The 17,163-nt window shown below is 55.1% G+C and overlaps 5 protein-coding genes across 5 annotated transcripts; 2 read left to right on the forward strand and 3 right to left on the reverse strand.

Moving 5' to 3' along the window:
• Window positions 1-379: 379 nt before the first annotated feature.
• Window positions 380-2,509, reverse strand: BBK36DRAFT_1165462 (putative maintenance of ploidy protein mob1; the record flags this gene model as incomplete). The annotated part of the gene is made up of 5 exons (XM_024894781.1): window positions 380-621; window positions 684-817; window positions 880-973; window positions 1,034-1,197; window positions 2,496-2,509. 5 exons carry the CDS (start codon window positions 2,507-2,509, stop codon window positions 380-382), a joined length of 648 nt encoding a protein of 215 aa, XP_024754301.1.
• Window positions 2,510-3,569: 1,060 nt separating this feature from the next.
• On the forward strand, window positions 3,570-4,148 carry BBK36DRAFT_1176206 (hypothetical protein; the record flags this gene model as incomplete). The annotated part of the gene is made up of 1 exon (XM_024896004.1): window positions 3,570-4,148. A coding segment is annotated over exon 1 (564 nt), but the record flags the coding sequence as incomplete, so codon positions are not given.
• A 249-nt stretch (window positions 4,149-4,397) lies between these two features.
• BBK36DRAFT_1134130 (glycosyltransferase family 2 protein) lies at window positions 4,398-7,747 on the forward strand. The gene is given in 4 exon segments (XM_024892205.1): window positions 4,398-6,078; window positions 6,156-7,359; window positions 7,412-7,592; window positions 7,606-7,747. 2 exon segments carry the CDS (start codon window positions 4,467-4,469, stop codon window positions 7,337-7,339), a joined length of 2,796 nt encoding a protein of 931 aa, XP_024754303.1. The 5' UTR covers window positions 4,398-4,466; the 3' UTR covers window positions 7,340-7,359; window positions 7,412-7,592; window positions 7,606-7,747.
• A 963-nt stretch (window positions 7,748-8,710) lies between these two features.
• On the reverse strand, window positions 8,711-13,704 carry BBK36DRAFT_1176211 (beta subunit of assimilatory sulfite reductase; the record flags this gene model as incomplete). The annotated part of the gene is made up of 4 exons (XM_024896005.1): window positions 8,711-8,743; window positions 8,821-13,194; window positions 13,388-13,536; window positions 13,665-13,704. 4 exons carry the CDS (start codon window positions 13,702-13,704, stop codon window positions 8,711-8,713), a joined length of 4,596 nt encoding a protein of 1,531 aa, XP_024754304.1.
• Window positions 13,705-15,348: 1,644 nt separating this feature from the next.
• On the reverse strand, window positions 15,349-16,217 carry BBK36DRAFT_1108340 (DUF1753-domain-containing protein; the record flags this gene model as incomplete). Its single annotated transcript, XM_024889355.1, has 2 exons — window positions 15,349-16,080; window positions 16,173-16,217. The coding sequence occupies 2 exons, from the start codon at window positions 16,215-16,217 to the stop codon at window positions 15,349-15,351; spliced, it is 777 nt and encodes a 258-aa protein (XP_024754305.1).
• Between the last annotated feature and the right edge of the window lie 946 nt (window positions 16,218-17,163).

Raw genomic sequence — 17,163 nt, forward strand, 5'->3', positions numbered from 1 at the left:
TAATACCTCCTACAGTCCGGCTACCACCACTCATCCATCATTCAGCCATTCTTCTGTTCACTGACCATCTTCATCCGCAATAAGGCTCTTCTCGTTATTCTCTTCTCGGTTTATATAAAACTTGACTCAATGATGCATGAACCATCGTCTCCGACCTTGCACTGCCCTTTTGGCCTCATGATGCTGGCCCTTCCCTGTACCCTTTTACCCGAATCTGCCCGATATACTTGAGCACTGCCAATCCTGTGCCGAAATTCCCATTTCTACGATATCCCAACGCCTTGCCTTGCTCCCTATTAAGCATTACTGCAATTGTCGCTTGCGGTACAAAGAACAAACACAAATGAAAACGACGCGAAAGAAGGAAAGCAACGCCCAATCAGTCACTCTTCAACATGCTGTCAACGAGGTCCCCGAGAGGTCCCCAGTAATCACGCCCGCTCGCCAAGCTGTGTTCATCAATGAACAGCACATACTGTTTGAAACTGGTGTTGAGATGCGGCTCCAGTCCCAGCTCCCGAATCACCGGATAGTGATGACAGTAGATGTGTGCGTATACACGATACATGCGCTTGAAGATTTGCCGAATCAAGGCCGGGAACGATTTCGGAAAGGGGACGCCTGTGGATGTTGTCAGCACAAGACATTGAGCAGTGAGTCAAGGACCGACGCGGGCTACTTACCAATCTTGCTGGGCATGACGGATTCGTTGTCAATATTGGCTTGAACCCATGTCATGAGTTGTTCAATGTAGGCCGGGGCGGCCATCTTGGTCGGCCGTTTGTAATTCTCGTTGTCTTGCCAGAGATATTCGAACCTGGGCATCGTCAGATTAGCTCATGTGAAGAATGTAGAACGGGGCGAGAGTCCTCGTCTTACTCATCCGTAGCCTTCATCTCCGGACATGACTGAGGCGAGCAAAACTCGGTGATGGCGCCGTAGAGGAGATTGATCTGGTTGTAAAAGTCCACCACTGGCAACATGCTGTTAGACCTTCTGTTATTCTAGCAAGAGCACCCGCAGACAAACTCACTATTGACTGCCAACCATTCGTTCTCGTCCTCGCCCTCGGGCAGCTTGACGACCTTGCGCAAGCTGCCTCCTCCCAGAGTGACTTCGGCATACTGCCTAAGCTGATAGCTGTTGACGCCGCCCTTGCCCGCACGCGGGCGGAACTGGTTCCTCGTCTTCTGGTTGCTGCTCAGAATGATCTCGCCGTCAGCAATCGCGGTATTCAACACGGGTTTGAGCGGGGGGTCTTCGTAGACGGGCAGAATGCTCTTGTCGAGGCCCGCCATCTTGGCGCGAGACCTGGGGCTGAGGTATTGGAACAGGGCAAGCGCCATGTTGACGGCGGCGACGATGGGAGAGTATGCGGCTGCGGATGAGGAGAGACTGACACTGTCTGCAGGAACTGGGCCATGACGAGGCGAGTCGGGGGGTTTTGGTCGTGATGTTTGGCGAGCTAAGAGGCAATACGACGGTCTGCGTTCCATACCAACTGGTTAGCGGGGCAATGAATGGCATGTTCAGAGCAGGCGAAGAGGGCGTACAGATCACATATATGGGGGGGGAAGTCGGGTCAGGAGTTGGAGTCGGGCTCGGTATATGCTGACGAGGCGAGGATGAAATGCTGGTAGAATGTTGGATGCTTGGCCGATGCCGCAGCGGTCAAAGATGTCTGGCGATGCGCTGGCAGGCTGTGCGGAAAGATATCAAGATGACGGGTGTGGCGAGGGAGAGGTTGAGGTTGGATGGCAGCAGCAGGAGATGGAGGGAGGCGGTGGTGTCGCTTGTTCCAGATTCGGGTCCAGGTCTGTTTACAGCCTTGCTGCAGCGGTGCAGTGCAGGTGCTGTGGTTGCTGGGTGCACATTTTAGTGCTGTAGCTGATTGCGTCAGAGCGGTGCTTCAGCTCCCTCTAGGGGGCGGGAGTACCAGGTACAGGCATGGCGGGGCAGTTTCTGGGGCGTGTAGCGGGCATGTGCCTGACGATGCAGGTGCCCAGGTACGGCCTCCAGATGGACGTGATGGCGTCGGACTTCTGGATGTTACTGCTAGTAGGTACCTTGGGCACTCGACGAAGAAGAGCAATTGAAGGGTGTATTGGTGGTCATTGACACCAAGTTTCTTAGTAAGGTAGTTTAATTGCATACATGCGATCCGTATGATGATAGTTGTGACTGGTAACGCGCAGTTGTGTTTAATTTATGGCCAATGTTGATAAACAGACAGGTCGCTTGCTAGCACTACCGAAGACTAACCTGGAGTTGATGTCTTCAACAACACATCGCCATTTGAAGCCACGCCGTGATGAGCGGCCATTTTGTCTTGCTGGGGATGCCGGTGCTTCATATTGATGACTACCTTACCTACTATTTAGGTACTAACCCAGAGACTCTTCGCCGTTGGAGGGTTGTATACTTTGTCGCATATCGCAAAGTCTATATGGCGTCAGAATATGCTGTATTTTTAAGAGCCTTGCCTCATCTGCGACATGACAGTCGACATCACGGACGCTTCACGTAACATACGGAGCATTTTTTTATGGAGTTCGAGGCAAATCAACCAGTTCCACCAAGCTACATACCTACGATGGGATCCCTATCAACTCGCAGTGCTTCCATCTCGTGTCGCAACATGTGCGCCATTCGAGATCCCTGGACGTGGTTGTGGGGAATGGCTGCAAGACAGACCGCTTCGTCCGCAGTGGATTGACTGCCCCAGCTGAAGAAGGGCGAGTCGAAAAGAAGAAAGAAAAGCGAGCCTCGTAGATGGACGGCTGTTGAAGATGCTTGATTGATACATGCATACCTGCATACAATAAGTTGCAAGATGCGTAGGCTCAATACTTGCATCTGACTTATGTATATCTGTGTCACTTTGAAGTGATACAAGAGGCAAAGAGGTACATCTCGTATCAAGATGGCTTCACCGCTTTCCTCTCTCAACCTGGAGCAACAATAAGCCTCAGCCTCGATCGGTACCTGGCCAATCGACACTTGACGCCTTCACGTTTCGCATCCCATCACGGCGGCTACTAAACCACAATGGCCTGCGCGTGTTCCTGCGGCTCGACCGGGATTCTCGTGTTCGCCAACGGCTGCAGCACGATCGCTGGTTGCTCGGCCAACGGCCACGCAAGCCATTTGTTTGGTCGCGGGCCCTGCACAGCTGCGGCCGCGATCCCCACCGTGAGCATGCCTTGCGGTGCCTTGCTGTACCTTGCCGGGGCCCTGTCCTGCCTGTAGTTGTGCCTGGCCATAACGCACCCGCCTTTTAATCTTTATGCAGCTCAGTCCCTCAACCGCATCCAAACTTCTTCATGCCTTGTTCGCGGAGCGGTTGAGACGTGCGCTCGTTTTATCCTTATCGTTACTAACGACTGTCAACACAGCGCCGGCTTCAATCGAGACCCCATGACCGTGGCGCGACACCGCCCCTCGTCGCCTCTGGCCTAAGTGAAGCATTCGCGGTTGCGCAAGGCCGTCCATCAGGTGTCTCGCATCCCAATCTAACCCTCCAGCTGGTCAGCATTCCAAAAGCTTAATCGCCAAAACACACGGCATACCTCGCCGCATTCGCAATGGACCGCCACCCGCCGGGCTATAGCCTGCCGCCGTACGACGACGAGCTCGACTCGCCCACCGGCCATGGCGCCGCCGCCGTTAGACTGTTGACATCCGTCGAGGAGCCCGTCGACAGAGACAGACCGTACGTAACACAGCCGTCGCCATTGGCAACACCAGCATTCCTTAATACCATGTCGTCGCCGTCCGTCTCGATGCTGTCCTTGCACCCCAAGGAAGCATCGAAACACCAAGGACCGGATCGCGAACCCGAGGCGTCCACCATGGCTTTCGACGAGTGTCCAGCAGCCGCCTCGAGCTTGGAGACCAGGCAAGAGCCGGAGATGCAAGCAGCAACCACGGCGGATGATTCTCTTCCTCCTCCCCTCCCTCATCCCTCTTCCTCCTCTCCTTCAGTCCTTCACCGTCCCCTGCCCAAGCTTGACGTTGTTATTCCTCCTCCCCTCTACATCAAACAGCTTCGCCCAACCATCACTGCAAAGTTGCACAGTCCAGCGAGTTCAGCGCTCAGCGGCTCCCCGAACCTCGCTGAAGCTCTACCAACCATCCCGGAGGGGCCAAGTGAGCGACTCCGGCGACGAAGAGGAAGCCTCTCGGCATGCGATCACTCCCCGTCTCAGCAAACTGCCAAAGCAGCGGCTCAACCACTGGCTCAGCCTACAGTAGTCGACGCTGCTGCCACTGCCGCTGCTCCAGCGGAGCCGGCTGCGAAAAGAATCAAACCAACAGTTAGATGGAAGACCAGAAGCTCACACGATAGGCCGATTAGTTCGCGATCGCCGCAGCCTCAGTATGCCCCCAGTGTCTTTTCCTCCCACACGCGGACCGGGTCCATCCTGGACGATGCGCCTAGCATTCCGCCGCCAGATGGGTCGTACATGTCCTACGACACCAGGGATCCCTCCCACAGGCCGTGGTCACCAGCATCGAGAATGACGGACTACTCTCGGCCCCCGGCGTCTCATGCCTCCTACGAGCCCTCCGACATCAACGGCAGCCCCCGACCAGGAACTCCGTCATCGCGATATGGCGGCAGCCCGCGACGACCTTTGCCCCCGGCGCCTCGCTATGGCAACTCATCGCGGGCCTCGCAGTTTCCTGACGATATCACCGTCTCCATTCCTTTGGACCACCGCGAGGATGACGAATTCTTTGACCCCGAGTCTGACCTCGGTGAGTCTCCTCACCACTACGACAACTATGAGCACTACGACCAGTACGACGAGGAGGCAGGCCACTACGGCGATGACCGCGACTCGTATGCAGGCTCTCAGGAAACCCTGGGCGAGGACCAGGAATACTACGATAAGTATGAGCATTATGGCCCTGCGCCCGACGGAGCGCAAGAGAGACGAGGTGTCCGCGCTCCGCAAATGGCCAAGAAGGAAGTCCCGCTCATCAATGGAGAGCTGGTCTTGGAGTGCAAGATCCCGACGATTCTCTACAGTTTCCTGCCACGGCGCGACGAGGTCGAGTTCACTCACATGAGATACACTGCGGTGACGTGCGATCCCGACGACTTTGTCGATAGGGGGTACAAGCTGCGACAGCACATTGGCCGCACCACTCGAGAGACGGAGCTGTTCATCTGCATCACCATGTACAACGAAGACGAGATTCTCTTCACGCGCACCATGTACGCCGTCATGAAGAACATCTCGCACTTCTGCTCCCGATCCCGATCTCGTACCTGGGGTGAAAACGGTTGGCAAAAGATTGTTGTCTGCATCATCTCTGACGGCCGTGAGAAGATTCATCCGCGTACACTGGATGCCCTGGCTGCCATGGGCGTCTACCAGCACGGCATCGCCAAAAACTTTGTCAACAACAGAGCCGTGCAGGCGCACGTCTACGAATACACGACGCAGGTCTCGCTCGACTCGGATCTCAAGTTCAAGGGTGCCGAAAAGGGCATCGTTCCGTGCCAAATCATCTTTTGCCTCAAGGAGAAGAACTCGCGCAAGCTCAACTCGCACCGTTGGTTCTTCAATGCGTTTGGCAAGGCCCTGAACCCCAACGTTTGCATTCTCCTCGATGTGGGAACTCGCCCCGGAGGCACCTCGCTGTATCACCTCTGGAAGGCTTTCGACTTTGACTCCAATGTGGCCGGGGCCTGTGGTGAAATCAAGGCCATGAAGGGCAAATATGGGTCATACCTGCTGAACCCCTTGGTTGCGTCTCAGAACTTTGAGTACAAAATGTCCAACATTCTGGACAAGCCGCTCGAATCTGTCTTTGGGTACATTACCGTGTTGCCCGGTGCCCTCAGTGCCTACCGCTACCACGCGCTGCAAAACGACGAGACCGGTCATGGACCGTTGAGCCAATACTTCAAGGGCGAGACTCTCCATGGACAGCATGCGGACGTGTTTACGGCCAACATGTATCTGGCTGAAGATCGTATCCTGTGTTGGGAGCTTGTGGCCAAGCGGGGAGAGCGATGGGTCTTGAAGTATGTCAAGGGCTGCCATGGAGAAACGGATGTTCCCGGTAAGTGTCTCCTATTATCTCTTTTGTTAACTTTGCGCGTGTGAAGAGGGAAACGGACTAACATGATGTCAATCCAGATTCCGTTCCCGAGTTCATCTCCCAGCGAAGAAGATGGTTGAACGGTGCCTTCTTCGCTGCCGTCTACTCCCTGGTCCAGTTCCGACAGATTCTGCAGACGGATCACACTCTTGCTCGCAAGGTCCTCCTGTACATTGAATTTGTCTACCAGTTTGTCCAGCTGCTCTTCACGTACTTTTCTCTCGCAAACTTCTATCTGGCTTTCTACTTCGTCGCCGGCGGGTTGGCAGACCCACGAGTCGATCCGTTCGGTCACGGCATTGGCAACGTCATCTTCATCATCCTGCGGTACTCGTGCATCTTGCTCATTGCTGTCCAGTTCATCCTGTCGCTTGGTAATCGTCCGCAGGGCGCCAGGAGGCTCTATCTGGGCAGTATGATCATCTACAGCATCATCATGGTGTACACGACCTTCGCCATCATCTACATCGTCGTCAGGCAGTTCACAGACAAGGACAGCGGCATCACGTTCACATTGGGTAACAACGTGTTTACGAACCTCATTGTCTCCATGACGTCGACCATTGGTCTGTACTTTGCCATGTCGTTCTTGTACCTCGACCCGTGGCACATGTTCACCTCTGCCGGCCAGTACTTTCTCCTGCTGCCCAGCTACATCTGCACCCTGCAAGTCTACGCCTTCTGCAACACGCACGACGTCACCTGGGGCACCAAGGGCGACAACGTCATGAAGACGGACCTGGGAGGCGCCATTGGCAAGGGCGAAACGGTCGAGCTTGAAATGCCCAGCGAGCAGCTCGATATCGATAGCGGATACGATGAGGCTCTGCGCAACCTGCGAGACCGCGTCGAGGTGCCGGAGACGCCCCCGAGCGAGGCCCAGCTGCAGGAAGACTACTACAAGAGCGTGCGAACGTACATGGTGGTCTCGTGGATGGGACTCAACGCCATCCTGGCCATGGCCGTGTCCGAGGTGTACAGCAACAAGGGCATTGGCGACAACTTTTACCTGCGCTTCCTGCTCTGGAGCGTCGCGGGCCTGGCCGTCTTCCGCGCCATCGGGTCGACCACGTTTGCCGTCATCAACCTCATCCACCTGGTTGTCGAGGGCAGGATCCGCATGACGCTCAAGCTGCCGAGCTGGGCGGGCGGCATGGGCGAGAAGCTGAGCGAGACCATGAGCAGCGTCGGAAGCAGCATTACGAATACCCTTAGAACTTGAATTTCTTTCTTTTCATTTGTCATGTGTTGAGCACACCCCCTCGTTGGGTTGAGCGGGTGGGGGAGATGATCACGGTATATTGCTTCCCCTCCTGGTATGGAAACGGGAGGTTGGTTGCTAGGTAGGTTATCTGCTTTGTTTCGTTTATTTTTTTTTCTTGCTTGTCAGGTTTTGCTCTGGTATACGGTCGACGACGTCATACAGAAGAACAAAGCGGGACAGGGATGGTATTCGTATATACTTTTCAAGGGGGGGACAGGAAGGAAGGGAGGGAGGCTTTGGGATTGATTGGTCGTACTTCTTGTCTCTTTCCAAGTTGAAGAGCGAACAGCAAAAACGTGTTTCTGATTCATGTCGATACTCTCTCTGTATGATTGTATGTCTTTGTCTATAATGAAGTTTTGATGAGTTTATTTGAATGTGCGGCGGGGATCACGGCACGCTGATCTGGTATGATTGAGATTGCATGATTGAGTTGTTATGTGATTTACAGTTAGAAATTGTTCGCTCGGGGGCATCAGCGTAGATGCAGCTCTGCCTTTTCAGACATGACAATAGATTGAACGAGAGCAGAAAAAAAAGGCAACAAAAGAAAGGAAAAACATATATACTTGAAAGGGGGGGGGAGAGGGTGAGGGAATCAGAGCCGTGAACATGAAATGGCAGTTCCAATCTCGAAAGAAAGGAGCTTAACGGGAATTCTTATCCTCCCTAGGGGCATTTTCTACTTACCACGAAAGATTTATATGGTTTCGTGTGTACTAGGTCTTTTCTCTCTCTCTCTCTCTCTCTCTCTTGCTTTTTCTTCATAAGCAAAGCTGGTGTATATTCTAGATATACATGTGTGTGTGTGTGTGTGTGTGTGAATATGGATATGCTCCTGTACGGGACCTATGCGTGAGTTTTGTATGCGAGAGACAAACACGTTTGATGGCATCCGTTGAATCTGGAGGAAAAAAAAATAAGAAGAAGCTTCTTGCGGAGATTATGAAAGATGAGGGAAACAGAAAAGGTTTGAAGGAGTTGTCATGCGAACGACGCAACTTTTTCATGACCATTACTTGTGTGGCATCTCTCTTCCTCTTTCTGATTTTTTTTTTGCCTTGACAAATATTACTCTCAAAGGGGAATGTTCTAGGAAAGGGGACATTTGGGTTCTTTTCTTTCTGTCTTGTGGTTTCGGCGTATTTGATTTTTTTCTATCTCTGCTTTTTTGCACTTTTGCGTGGATTTATATGAATAACAGTGTATGATGACCCTTTCAACGCCGGGTGATATATATCCAAAGTGACACTTCATCTTATTCCACCTTCTCTCTAAATCAGGTATTTCTCTCCTCCAGATTCAAATCCTTCTCTTCTTACCCATCGTTTACTCCTCTTCCGGTCCCTCTTCTTCCGCAACCTATTTAGTTGGCAATTAGCATCCAGTACTATTCCATCTCATTCAGAGGGTGTGTGTGTGTAAAAAGAGAAACTCACATTATCGTGAAAGTTTTGTCCGTCCGTCGTCTCATGGATGAGGCCGACCCGAACGCAGAAGTCACCAAACCGCTCGCCCTCCGCTCTCTCCAGCGCATAGCGCTTCAGCAAGCTCCTCATAATCGTCAGGATCTCGTCCTCCTTGATGCTCGCGCGGTACAGCTTGTTCAGGCGCTGGCCGTGGTAGCCGCCGCCGAGGTACATGTTGTACGCGCCGTACGCCTTGCCCACAAAGGCCACCTCCGCGAGCCAGGGGCGGGCGCAGCCGTTGGGGCATCCCGTCATGCGCATGACGATGGAGTCCTGGCGCAGGCCGTTCTCCTCCAGGCAGTTCTCGAGCTTGGTGATGAGCACGGGGAGGTAGCGCTCCGACTCGGCCATGGCGAGGCCGCACGTCGGGAAGGCGACGCAGGCCGAGGAGCTGAGGCGGAGGGCCGAGAACTGCACGTTGTCGAGCTTGTACTTCTTCATCAGCTCCTTCATGGCGGGCAGGTCCTCGTCGCTGACGCCGCTGAGGATGAGGTGCTGGTTGCCCGTCAGGCGGAACTCGCCCTTGTGCACCTTTGCAATCTCGCGCAGGCCCGTCTTCATCTGGAAGTCGGGCGTGTCCTCGATACGTCCGTTTTCGATGAAGAAGGTGAAGTGGTTCAGCCCAAACTCGTCCCTCTGCCAGCCAAAGGTGTCGACGTTGCTCTTGAACTCAAAGGCCCGCGGCTTGTCGAACTGGCTGCCCCACAGAGCCTCGACCTTGCCCTTGAACACGTCGACGCCCATGTCGTCAATGGTGTACTTGAGACGGGCGTGCTTTCGGTTCTTTCGGTCGCCGTGGTCGCGCTGGACAAGCATAATCTTCTCGCAGGCAATGTGCACGTCCTCCTTGGCGACGTAGCCAAACATGCGGCCCGTCTGAGGGTACGTCTTCTTGTTGTTGTGAGTGGCACCCATGCCACCGCCAGCAAGCACGTTGAAGCCCTCCAGCTCACCATTCTCGCCCACGATGGCGATCAGGCCAATGTCGTGCGCGTAGACATCGGTGTCGTTGTGAGGAGGAACGGCAATCGTAATCTTAAACTTTCGAGGCAGATAGGTGGGACCGTACAGCGGCTCAAAGTCTTGAACGGCATCGCCCGCAACCTGGACCTTCTTGTCGTTCTCATCGGCCAGCCAGATCTCGTGGTATGCATTTGTGGACGGCAGCAAGTGGTTGCTGATCTTGGCGGCGTACGACTGGACTTGCTCGTGAAGCTTGGCTTGAGCGGGCAGACTGCTGCACATGACGTTGCGGTTCACGTCGCCGCAGGCAGCAATTGTCGTCATGAGCGCGCGGTTGATGGCCTGCATGGTGGGCCGCAGCTTGCCCTTGACGACGCCGTGGAACTGGAACGTCTGACGGGTCGTGAGCTTCATCGTCTCGTTGCCGAGCTTGCTGCTGATGTCGTCCATCTGGAGCCACTGGGCGGCCGTCGCAACGCCTCCGGGCAATCGGCAGCGAACCATGAAGCTGTAGGCGGGCTCCAGGCCCTGCGCCTTTCTCTCGTCGCGAACGTCACGGTCATCCTGGAGATAGGTGCCGTGGAACTTGGTCAGCTGGGAGTTGGCCGCCGAGATGGCGCCAGTCGATGTATCCCTCAGCTCCTCGGCGATGGTGCCGCGGAGGAAGTTTGACTCGAGCTTGATGTCCTCGTTGGTGATTGGCGGCGGCTCGTCGGGGAGGCCCTCTACCTTGTCCACGCCAAGCGCTTGCCACAGCTTGGGCTCCCACTCCGCGTAGCCTGTCTGGAAGCCATCCGGGTCCTGGTCATCTCCAAGGCCGATGTCAACGAACCTCTTGCCGCCAAGGTTGCCGAGAACTCGGTCAAGATCCTTGGCTGGCTTGTTGTAGAAGATCTTGTCCTCCTTTCGCGGCCAATAGTGGCTGTCGCCCAAGCCAAAGACGGAGTAGTTGACCGTGGCGAGATCGAGATCGGTGTTGTCCTTGATAGCATCCCAGAAAGCCAAACCGTTCTGGGGGAACTCTCCCTGACCGGCGGTGGATGTGATGAAGACAATGTTCTCCTCGGTGGGCAGGTCCTCGATAGGATAATCCTCCATGGCCATCGCCGCCGTCTTCAAGCCACGGGCTCTGCCCCGGTTGGCCAATCGCTTGGCCAACGTGCTGCCGTTACCGTTGTCAGAAGCATACAGAATGGTCAGAGGAGCGCCCAGGAGACCTTCGAGAAGCTGGTTGTAGGCATCCTTGGCCTTCCTCTTCTGCGCAGCCCGGACTTCGGTTCCAAAGTCCTGGCCAAGGCTGGCGGCAAAGCTGGGCTCCTTCTTCATGATCTGAGTCAGCTGGTTGTCTCGGGCCAGGAAAGCCTTCAGCTCTTGCTTGACAAGCTCCGAGTCCAGGGAAAAGGTCGGCTCGCCCTTGGCCTCGTTGTCGGGGTTCCACCGGTAGAGAGGCCAGTATCCAGCATCGACGGCCTTCTTGGTCTCCTGCAGGACGGTAAGCGGAGAGTCGGTCTCGCCAAAGTAGGGCAGGTAGGCCAAAACGACGGATGGGCCGTTGAACTTGTCTGCCTCCAGCAGAGCCTGCAGAACCTGAGTGTATGAGCTGTATACCGCGGTGGAAGCGACGTAGACGTTGCCAAAGTTCATGGCGTACAGTCCGATATCCTTCTTCCTGCGGTTGTGGTCGGCCGCGGCCTTTTCAGAGTAGGGGGTCGAATCAATGATGAGCATGTTCACGTTCTCGCCAGACGCCAGGACGTGGTGAACACCAGAGTTGCCGAGATCGTACGCCCAAGCATCAGAGCCCATCAGCCAGAGAGACTCCTTCCGGAAGAGGTGACGGTTCGAGAGAAGCTTCTGGGCTTCGGGCGAGCCATCCTGCTCCAGCTTAGCAATGACATCGTCGGAGATGATGTCGGACTTGGCCTGGTCGTCAGCGTTGACGGCCCACCGTGCCAGCCAGCTCTTGAGCGCCTCACTGGCGACACCGGAGCTGCTCGCTGCCTGCTTGACCTCGGCCACAAACTTGGCGCGCAATTCCTTCCGGGCCAACAGAGAGCCAAAGCCAAATTCAGGGCTGGCTGCCACTGTAGCGGAAATACCAGCGTTCTGGGATTGGAGAGCGTTGGCAATGTAGGTTCTGCTGCCAAAGAGCTGGTCGAGAATCTTGGAGTAGGCGACCTCGAGCTTCGGGGCCTCCACGCCCGCCGCAACCGGCTCACTGGGCCCTTCCTTGACGCCAACCTCGAGGTTCTGGATGGGCTGCGCAGCTGTGAGGTTCTGGACAATTCCGCGGAGAGCCTGGGTGGTGGCCTCGGGGGCAATGTAGCCCAGCTGGTGGCCGACGATGGTCTCAACGCCGCCGGGGCCGCTCTTGACAGACGACAAGACATCGATCAACAGGGGTCCCCATTTCGTGGTCTTGCGGTGAATCTGCTCCAGAACGGCGATCCTCTTGATCGTCCTGGGGATGGTCGACACAAGCTTGGAGCCGATCCAGGGCCGGTACAGGCGAGAAGTAAGGATCCCAATCTTGGCGTAGACGTCATCGGGCTTCGCGCTGTTAATGGCTTCGGCAAAGGAGCGAGTGTCGGAGCCGAAGATGAAGAGACAGTTCTCCGCGTTGGCTGGTCCGGTGTACTCGAAGGCGTTGTATTGCCGTCCCAGAGCCGTGTTCAGCTGCGCCCAGATGCGAGTGGCGCACACATAGACGTCCTCGGAGGTCACTTGGGGAGCAGCCATCTCAACCGTCGTGGCGACGGACGAGGAGCCAGTGGGCGTGGTGGCGCTGCTCGCCTGGCTGGTCTTGGCTGACAGCTCAGATACCGCCTTCGAGGCAAGGCTGACCGTCGAGCTCTGGAGGGCCGCAGGCTTGTCGGCGCTGGCAGAAGTCTCGGCCTCTTGGTGGTCCGAGGAAACGGCAACGTGTCCATCATCGGCGTACAGTCCGGAGGCCTTGATAATGCCAGCCTGGAGTCTCCTGACAGTGTCGATGTCGAGGACAGCTCGTACTACTGAGAAGTCTTCGAGGCCGATGGGCTCATCGCGGGCCGAAGTGTCTGGGGAGAAGAAGTGGATGACGGCCTTGCCGGTGCGCACAGCCAGGGCATGTGCGGTGATGGCCATGTCCTGAGCCTCCTGGAGGGTTTCAGACTGCAGGAAGGTCCAGCCTGAGTTTCGAATGGACGTGATGACGGAGTAGTCGGCAAAGCCGCGCGGCTGGAGGGCCACATGGAGGACGACGGGGTAGTTGGCGAGCTTGTAGAGGTGAGAGATGGAGGGGAGGAGGATGGAAGAAGGCGTCGTGACAGAGACGAGCTTGCCCGACCGAGCAGGGGAGAAGACGGACAGCAACGGGTCATTGTTGTAGCGGACATATTGAATCTGAATTGTAGTTGAGGTTAGTTGAGATGTTGCTGTTTGATTTGACCTTTGACCTTTGACCCTAGTTGTTCGGCCTGTCGGCGGACCAGGATCGGGTCGTCGTCACTTTTGGTGGGACGACATGTAAGTGCGGCAAAGGCGCAAAGGACAGGAGAAAAAAACACCAACGAGCGCCTATCGTCAGATAACTCACCTCGGGGACGGTGTCTTCAGTGGCCGCCACAATGCCACGGTCCTTGCGGCCAGCGAACCGCTTCAGGTGAGAGGAAAACTCCGAGTCGGCAGCCAATGAAGGCTGGACGGAAATGACGACATCGCTAGAGAGGTAGGCGATTCTCGCAGCTACTCAGAGGGAAGGGCGATGAGAGAAGCAGCACGTTAGTCGAAGCTCAAGACGCAGGAGCGGGTAGATGATCATCGAGGAGAGAGGACATGAAGAAGAAGAGAAATTCATAGAAAGCTTGACTCACCAGCCTCTTCAGGCGTGCGAATGTGGGATGAAGTCGCCATGCCTCTGTTTCGTCGCCGGGTCCTCTAGGATCAGTCCAAGGCTGTCGAGAGCACCAATGATCCCGACAAGGTCCAACGAAGAGCAGCAAGCAGCGGAGGGCAAAAAGGAGGGATGGAAGAATGAAAAGAAGAGAGGAAGCAAAAAGGGAAAAAAGAGAAAAAAAAGAAGATCAGCCCTTGGGGGAAGAGGCTCCAGTCAACAGACGATGCGCCGAGGAATGGTATTATAGATAGGGGACCAACTAGCCCGCCATTCAACCGCCACGCCTCAGCCAATGTCACGTCGCTGTTTCCCATCAACAATGACGGCCTTCCGTCCTCTTTTTGCTCTGTTTCCCTCTCTCTCTTGTTTCCCAATGTTCACCGTCTCCACCAACTGGCCTCAGCCAAATTTCCATTCCCCGCAGAAGCCCGAGGGTTGGAGGATTGCGTGATCGCTTAGCGCTTGGGAGGTTCTGCACGAGTCTTGCGTGGGCGCCACCCGCCGCAGGAGCAGCCCATTACAGGACGGCGGCGATGGCGAAATCGCTCGCCCTGACAAATCCCGGGCGTCAGATTCGCTGCGGATGCGACATGGGGGTTGTACGTGTTTGTGTGAGTTGGGTGAGGTTTGATGTATGTATTTGCTGGGAGATGGACAATGATAGGTAGTACGACGTATCAAGGTATCGATAACAGCCTCTACCACTTACACCCTCAAACTACACCGCCATCATCAAGACAAGAAGTCAAGTAAAACAAGCAGACCAAGTCCGTGTCCATATCAACCTCTTGCAGCCAAAGTGCCCTACATACAAGTTGCAGATCCCGTCGTCAAACAATGATACAACAAGACCAATTCCATTCCTCCAGCAAAACCCGTTTGCCTGTTGACGCCATCAACACTAAACCCACTTCAGCAACCTTCGTGCAACCCGCCGCTGTTCGCCGCAAATCATGCCGCAGCCTCTCGAGTTCCCCAAGTCTCACAGACTTCCAACAAGAGCAATTGCTCAGCCAATTCATCGTCCACTCCAGGTACCTTGACTTGCCATTCTTGAGATGCAACCCGGATCTTTGTTAGACTTGAGCCGGCCCCCTGGCTCAATAGCCTATACCCAGTCCTGCCAACGCCCATACTAAACTACTACTACTACTTCGTACATTCAAGGGCACAAGGATCCATCAAAATCTCCCTCCGACTTCCGTCTCCCTCCAAGAGGACACCGACGAGCCGAGCCCACACCTCACCATCCCATTCGCTCATTCACCCACATCCCACAGAACTCATCGGCCGGTAGCGGCAGGGGCCCAATCGCTAGCACCTCCGAATGCCGAGTCAAGGCCACTGCCCGGCCCTCGGTGCCCTTCCGCCTCCCCCAAAGACCCTTAAATAAGCATATCGAATAGTATTACTTGTATGTATTAAATAAAAGGCCACGCTCGTGACCACTCAAAGCAGTGAAATCCAAAACCTTGCCGAGAATTTTTCTCTCGATGATGAATCGCGGGGCTCCGATCGCGTCATTTCAAACCCCAGTCTTCCTATTACGAGTACAGTCCGTGATTATTTCCTCCCTGCTCTCGTCTCATTCCCTCGACCTCTGCCCGTCTAGCCAAGTTGACTCTCTCTCTCGCCTCTCTCCTCTCATATAACATTACATCTCATACCTCACCAGCCAGTGTTGCCGAGCTGGGCTTGCGGCTGCTACCGCCCCCAACCCACTCTCTCGCCTCAGAGTATTCCATCCAGTAACCGCGTCCGAAAGACACCATCAGTCGGCCGAGCTGACCTCTTCGGCCCTCGCCGTCAGGCAGGTCCGCGGCAAACGGCCCCACCTGGTCATCGACGCCCGGTCCCTCGAGGATCATCAGCTGCATGTACTTCTGCAGCGTCTGTCGAGCAAAGTTCATGACAACCAGACTGAAGTAAACCCTGATGAGGGTCAATCCGGTGATGAGGACCATGCTGGCCGCCGTCTCTTGGGGCACAACACCGCCATGCACGGCAGTTTCGCGTCGGAGGCCCTCCATGCCTTCAGCAACAATGCCGGGCAGGCTGGAAGGTCGAATCTCGGTTGCGTTTGGCGTAGCAGTGGCAAAGTACCAGTCCATGCCAAAAGCCACCGTAGCGAGGACGTTGATGACGGTATCAATGGCGTACAGCCAGGCCAAGGCCAAGCATTCGAAGGGAGTCTGCTTTCGGATGTGTGGGATCAGGTAGATGAGGGTGCCGAGAACGCCGATGCAGTATACGTAGGTCGTAAGCTGGAAGAGGGAGAGCTGGAAGCCGGTAAGGATGGCAAGGAGACCGTAAACGCCCGTGACCTTGTTGAAGACGAGTGCCAAGGAAATCAACTCTGTGCCTGTCTGGAGGCTGATGAGGCCAAAGAGAGTCTGGTTGCGAGTCTGTCAGCGTCAAGACTCTCTACCTTTGCAGCTTGATCGGTCTCTCCTCGACCAGAGAGAGGGAGCTGCGAGTGACCTACCTTGGGCCGCGGTATCCGCAGATACAGCCTCGTAAACTTGGACATGATGAACAGAGGTGTCTTCCTCGTAACCGTCGTTGCTTGACACTGAAAAGACAGCAAACAGCCGTAATCGCCCGACAATCCAAGCGAAAAAGAGGCAAAAGGGAAAAGAGCAAAGCGACGACACGAGCAAAGCCAAACGGCGGAAAATGCGGTTTGGGGATCTCAAAAGGTTTCGGCGGCAGCGGAGATGGAACTGCGCCCAGGAGAGAGACACGAGCGAGAAAGTCGCAAGCGCGCTTGGCCGCATCTGGCCAATCACAGATGGCATGCGGTGCGGGTGTCACATGACATGTCACATGGGTCATGCTTCAGCTCGGGACGCCCGAACTCGGGCATGATCCAATCCAAAGGAGCGAAACAATTGCCGAGGCCGTGCATGAGCTCTTGAGCAGGGCAACTTGTGTGAATCCACTCGTCACGTCACCGGGCGATGTCGAAGTGGCTTCATGTTGTTTGAAGTAGCTGCTCAGTGTACTTTGGCTGATTATTGCTGGCTTTGGGAGTTGATAGTGATGATACTCAATGCCACCTATTAGCTTAAGCATCCAATAGCGGCACATTCAACGCTGTGTGAAGCTCAAATCGATCCACTAAATCTGCCGTTTCCCTGCAGCTTAGCCAACCTACAATAATACACCAGTGGCACGACCTCTGATCCATCCATCGTGCTCTGTGCGCTATATTATAAAGCACACATACATACTACATACGGTAGCAGCTAGTATTAACACCGGGCACTTCCGGATGAAGAGCTCTATCCTGTCCAGAACACAACATCTCTGGACATTGAATCCATCTGCCACCCTTCGGCTCCCGATTTTGCATACAATCAGAGCCCAGGCCATCACTCCCAGGGTCCAGCCAGCCAAAGCCTTTCATTCCGGTCAACGAGCCCATTCGACTCACACCTCACAAAAGCTACCCTGCAACAGCAACAACCCTCACT

Source organism: Trichoderma citrinoviride (genome assembly GCF_003025115.1).
Source record: "Trichoderma citrinoviride strain TUCIM 6016 unplaced genomic scaffold BBK36scaffold_1, whole genome shotgun sequence".
Classification (NCBI taxonomy): Eukaryota; Fungi; Ascomycota; class Sordariomycetes; order Hypocreales; family Hypocreaceae; genus Trichoderma; species Trichoderma citrinoviride.

Bases quoted from the DNA above. Each gene is read 5' to 3' on its own strand.
- BBK36DRAFT_1134130 (XM_024892205.1), top strand. From the start codon at position 4,467: ATGTCCTACGACACCAGGGATCCCTCCCACAGGCCGTGGTCACCAGCA. The intron at 6,079-6,155 runs GTAAGTGTCTCC...ATGTCAATCCAG, and splicing joins TGGAGAAACGGATGTTCCCG to ATTCCGTTCCCGAGTTCATC.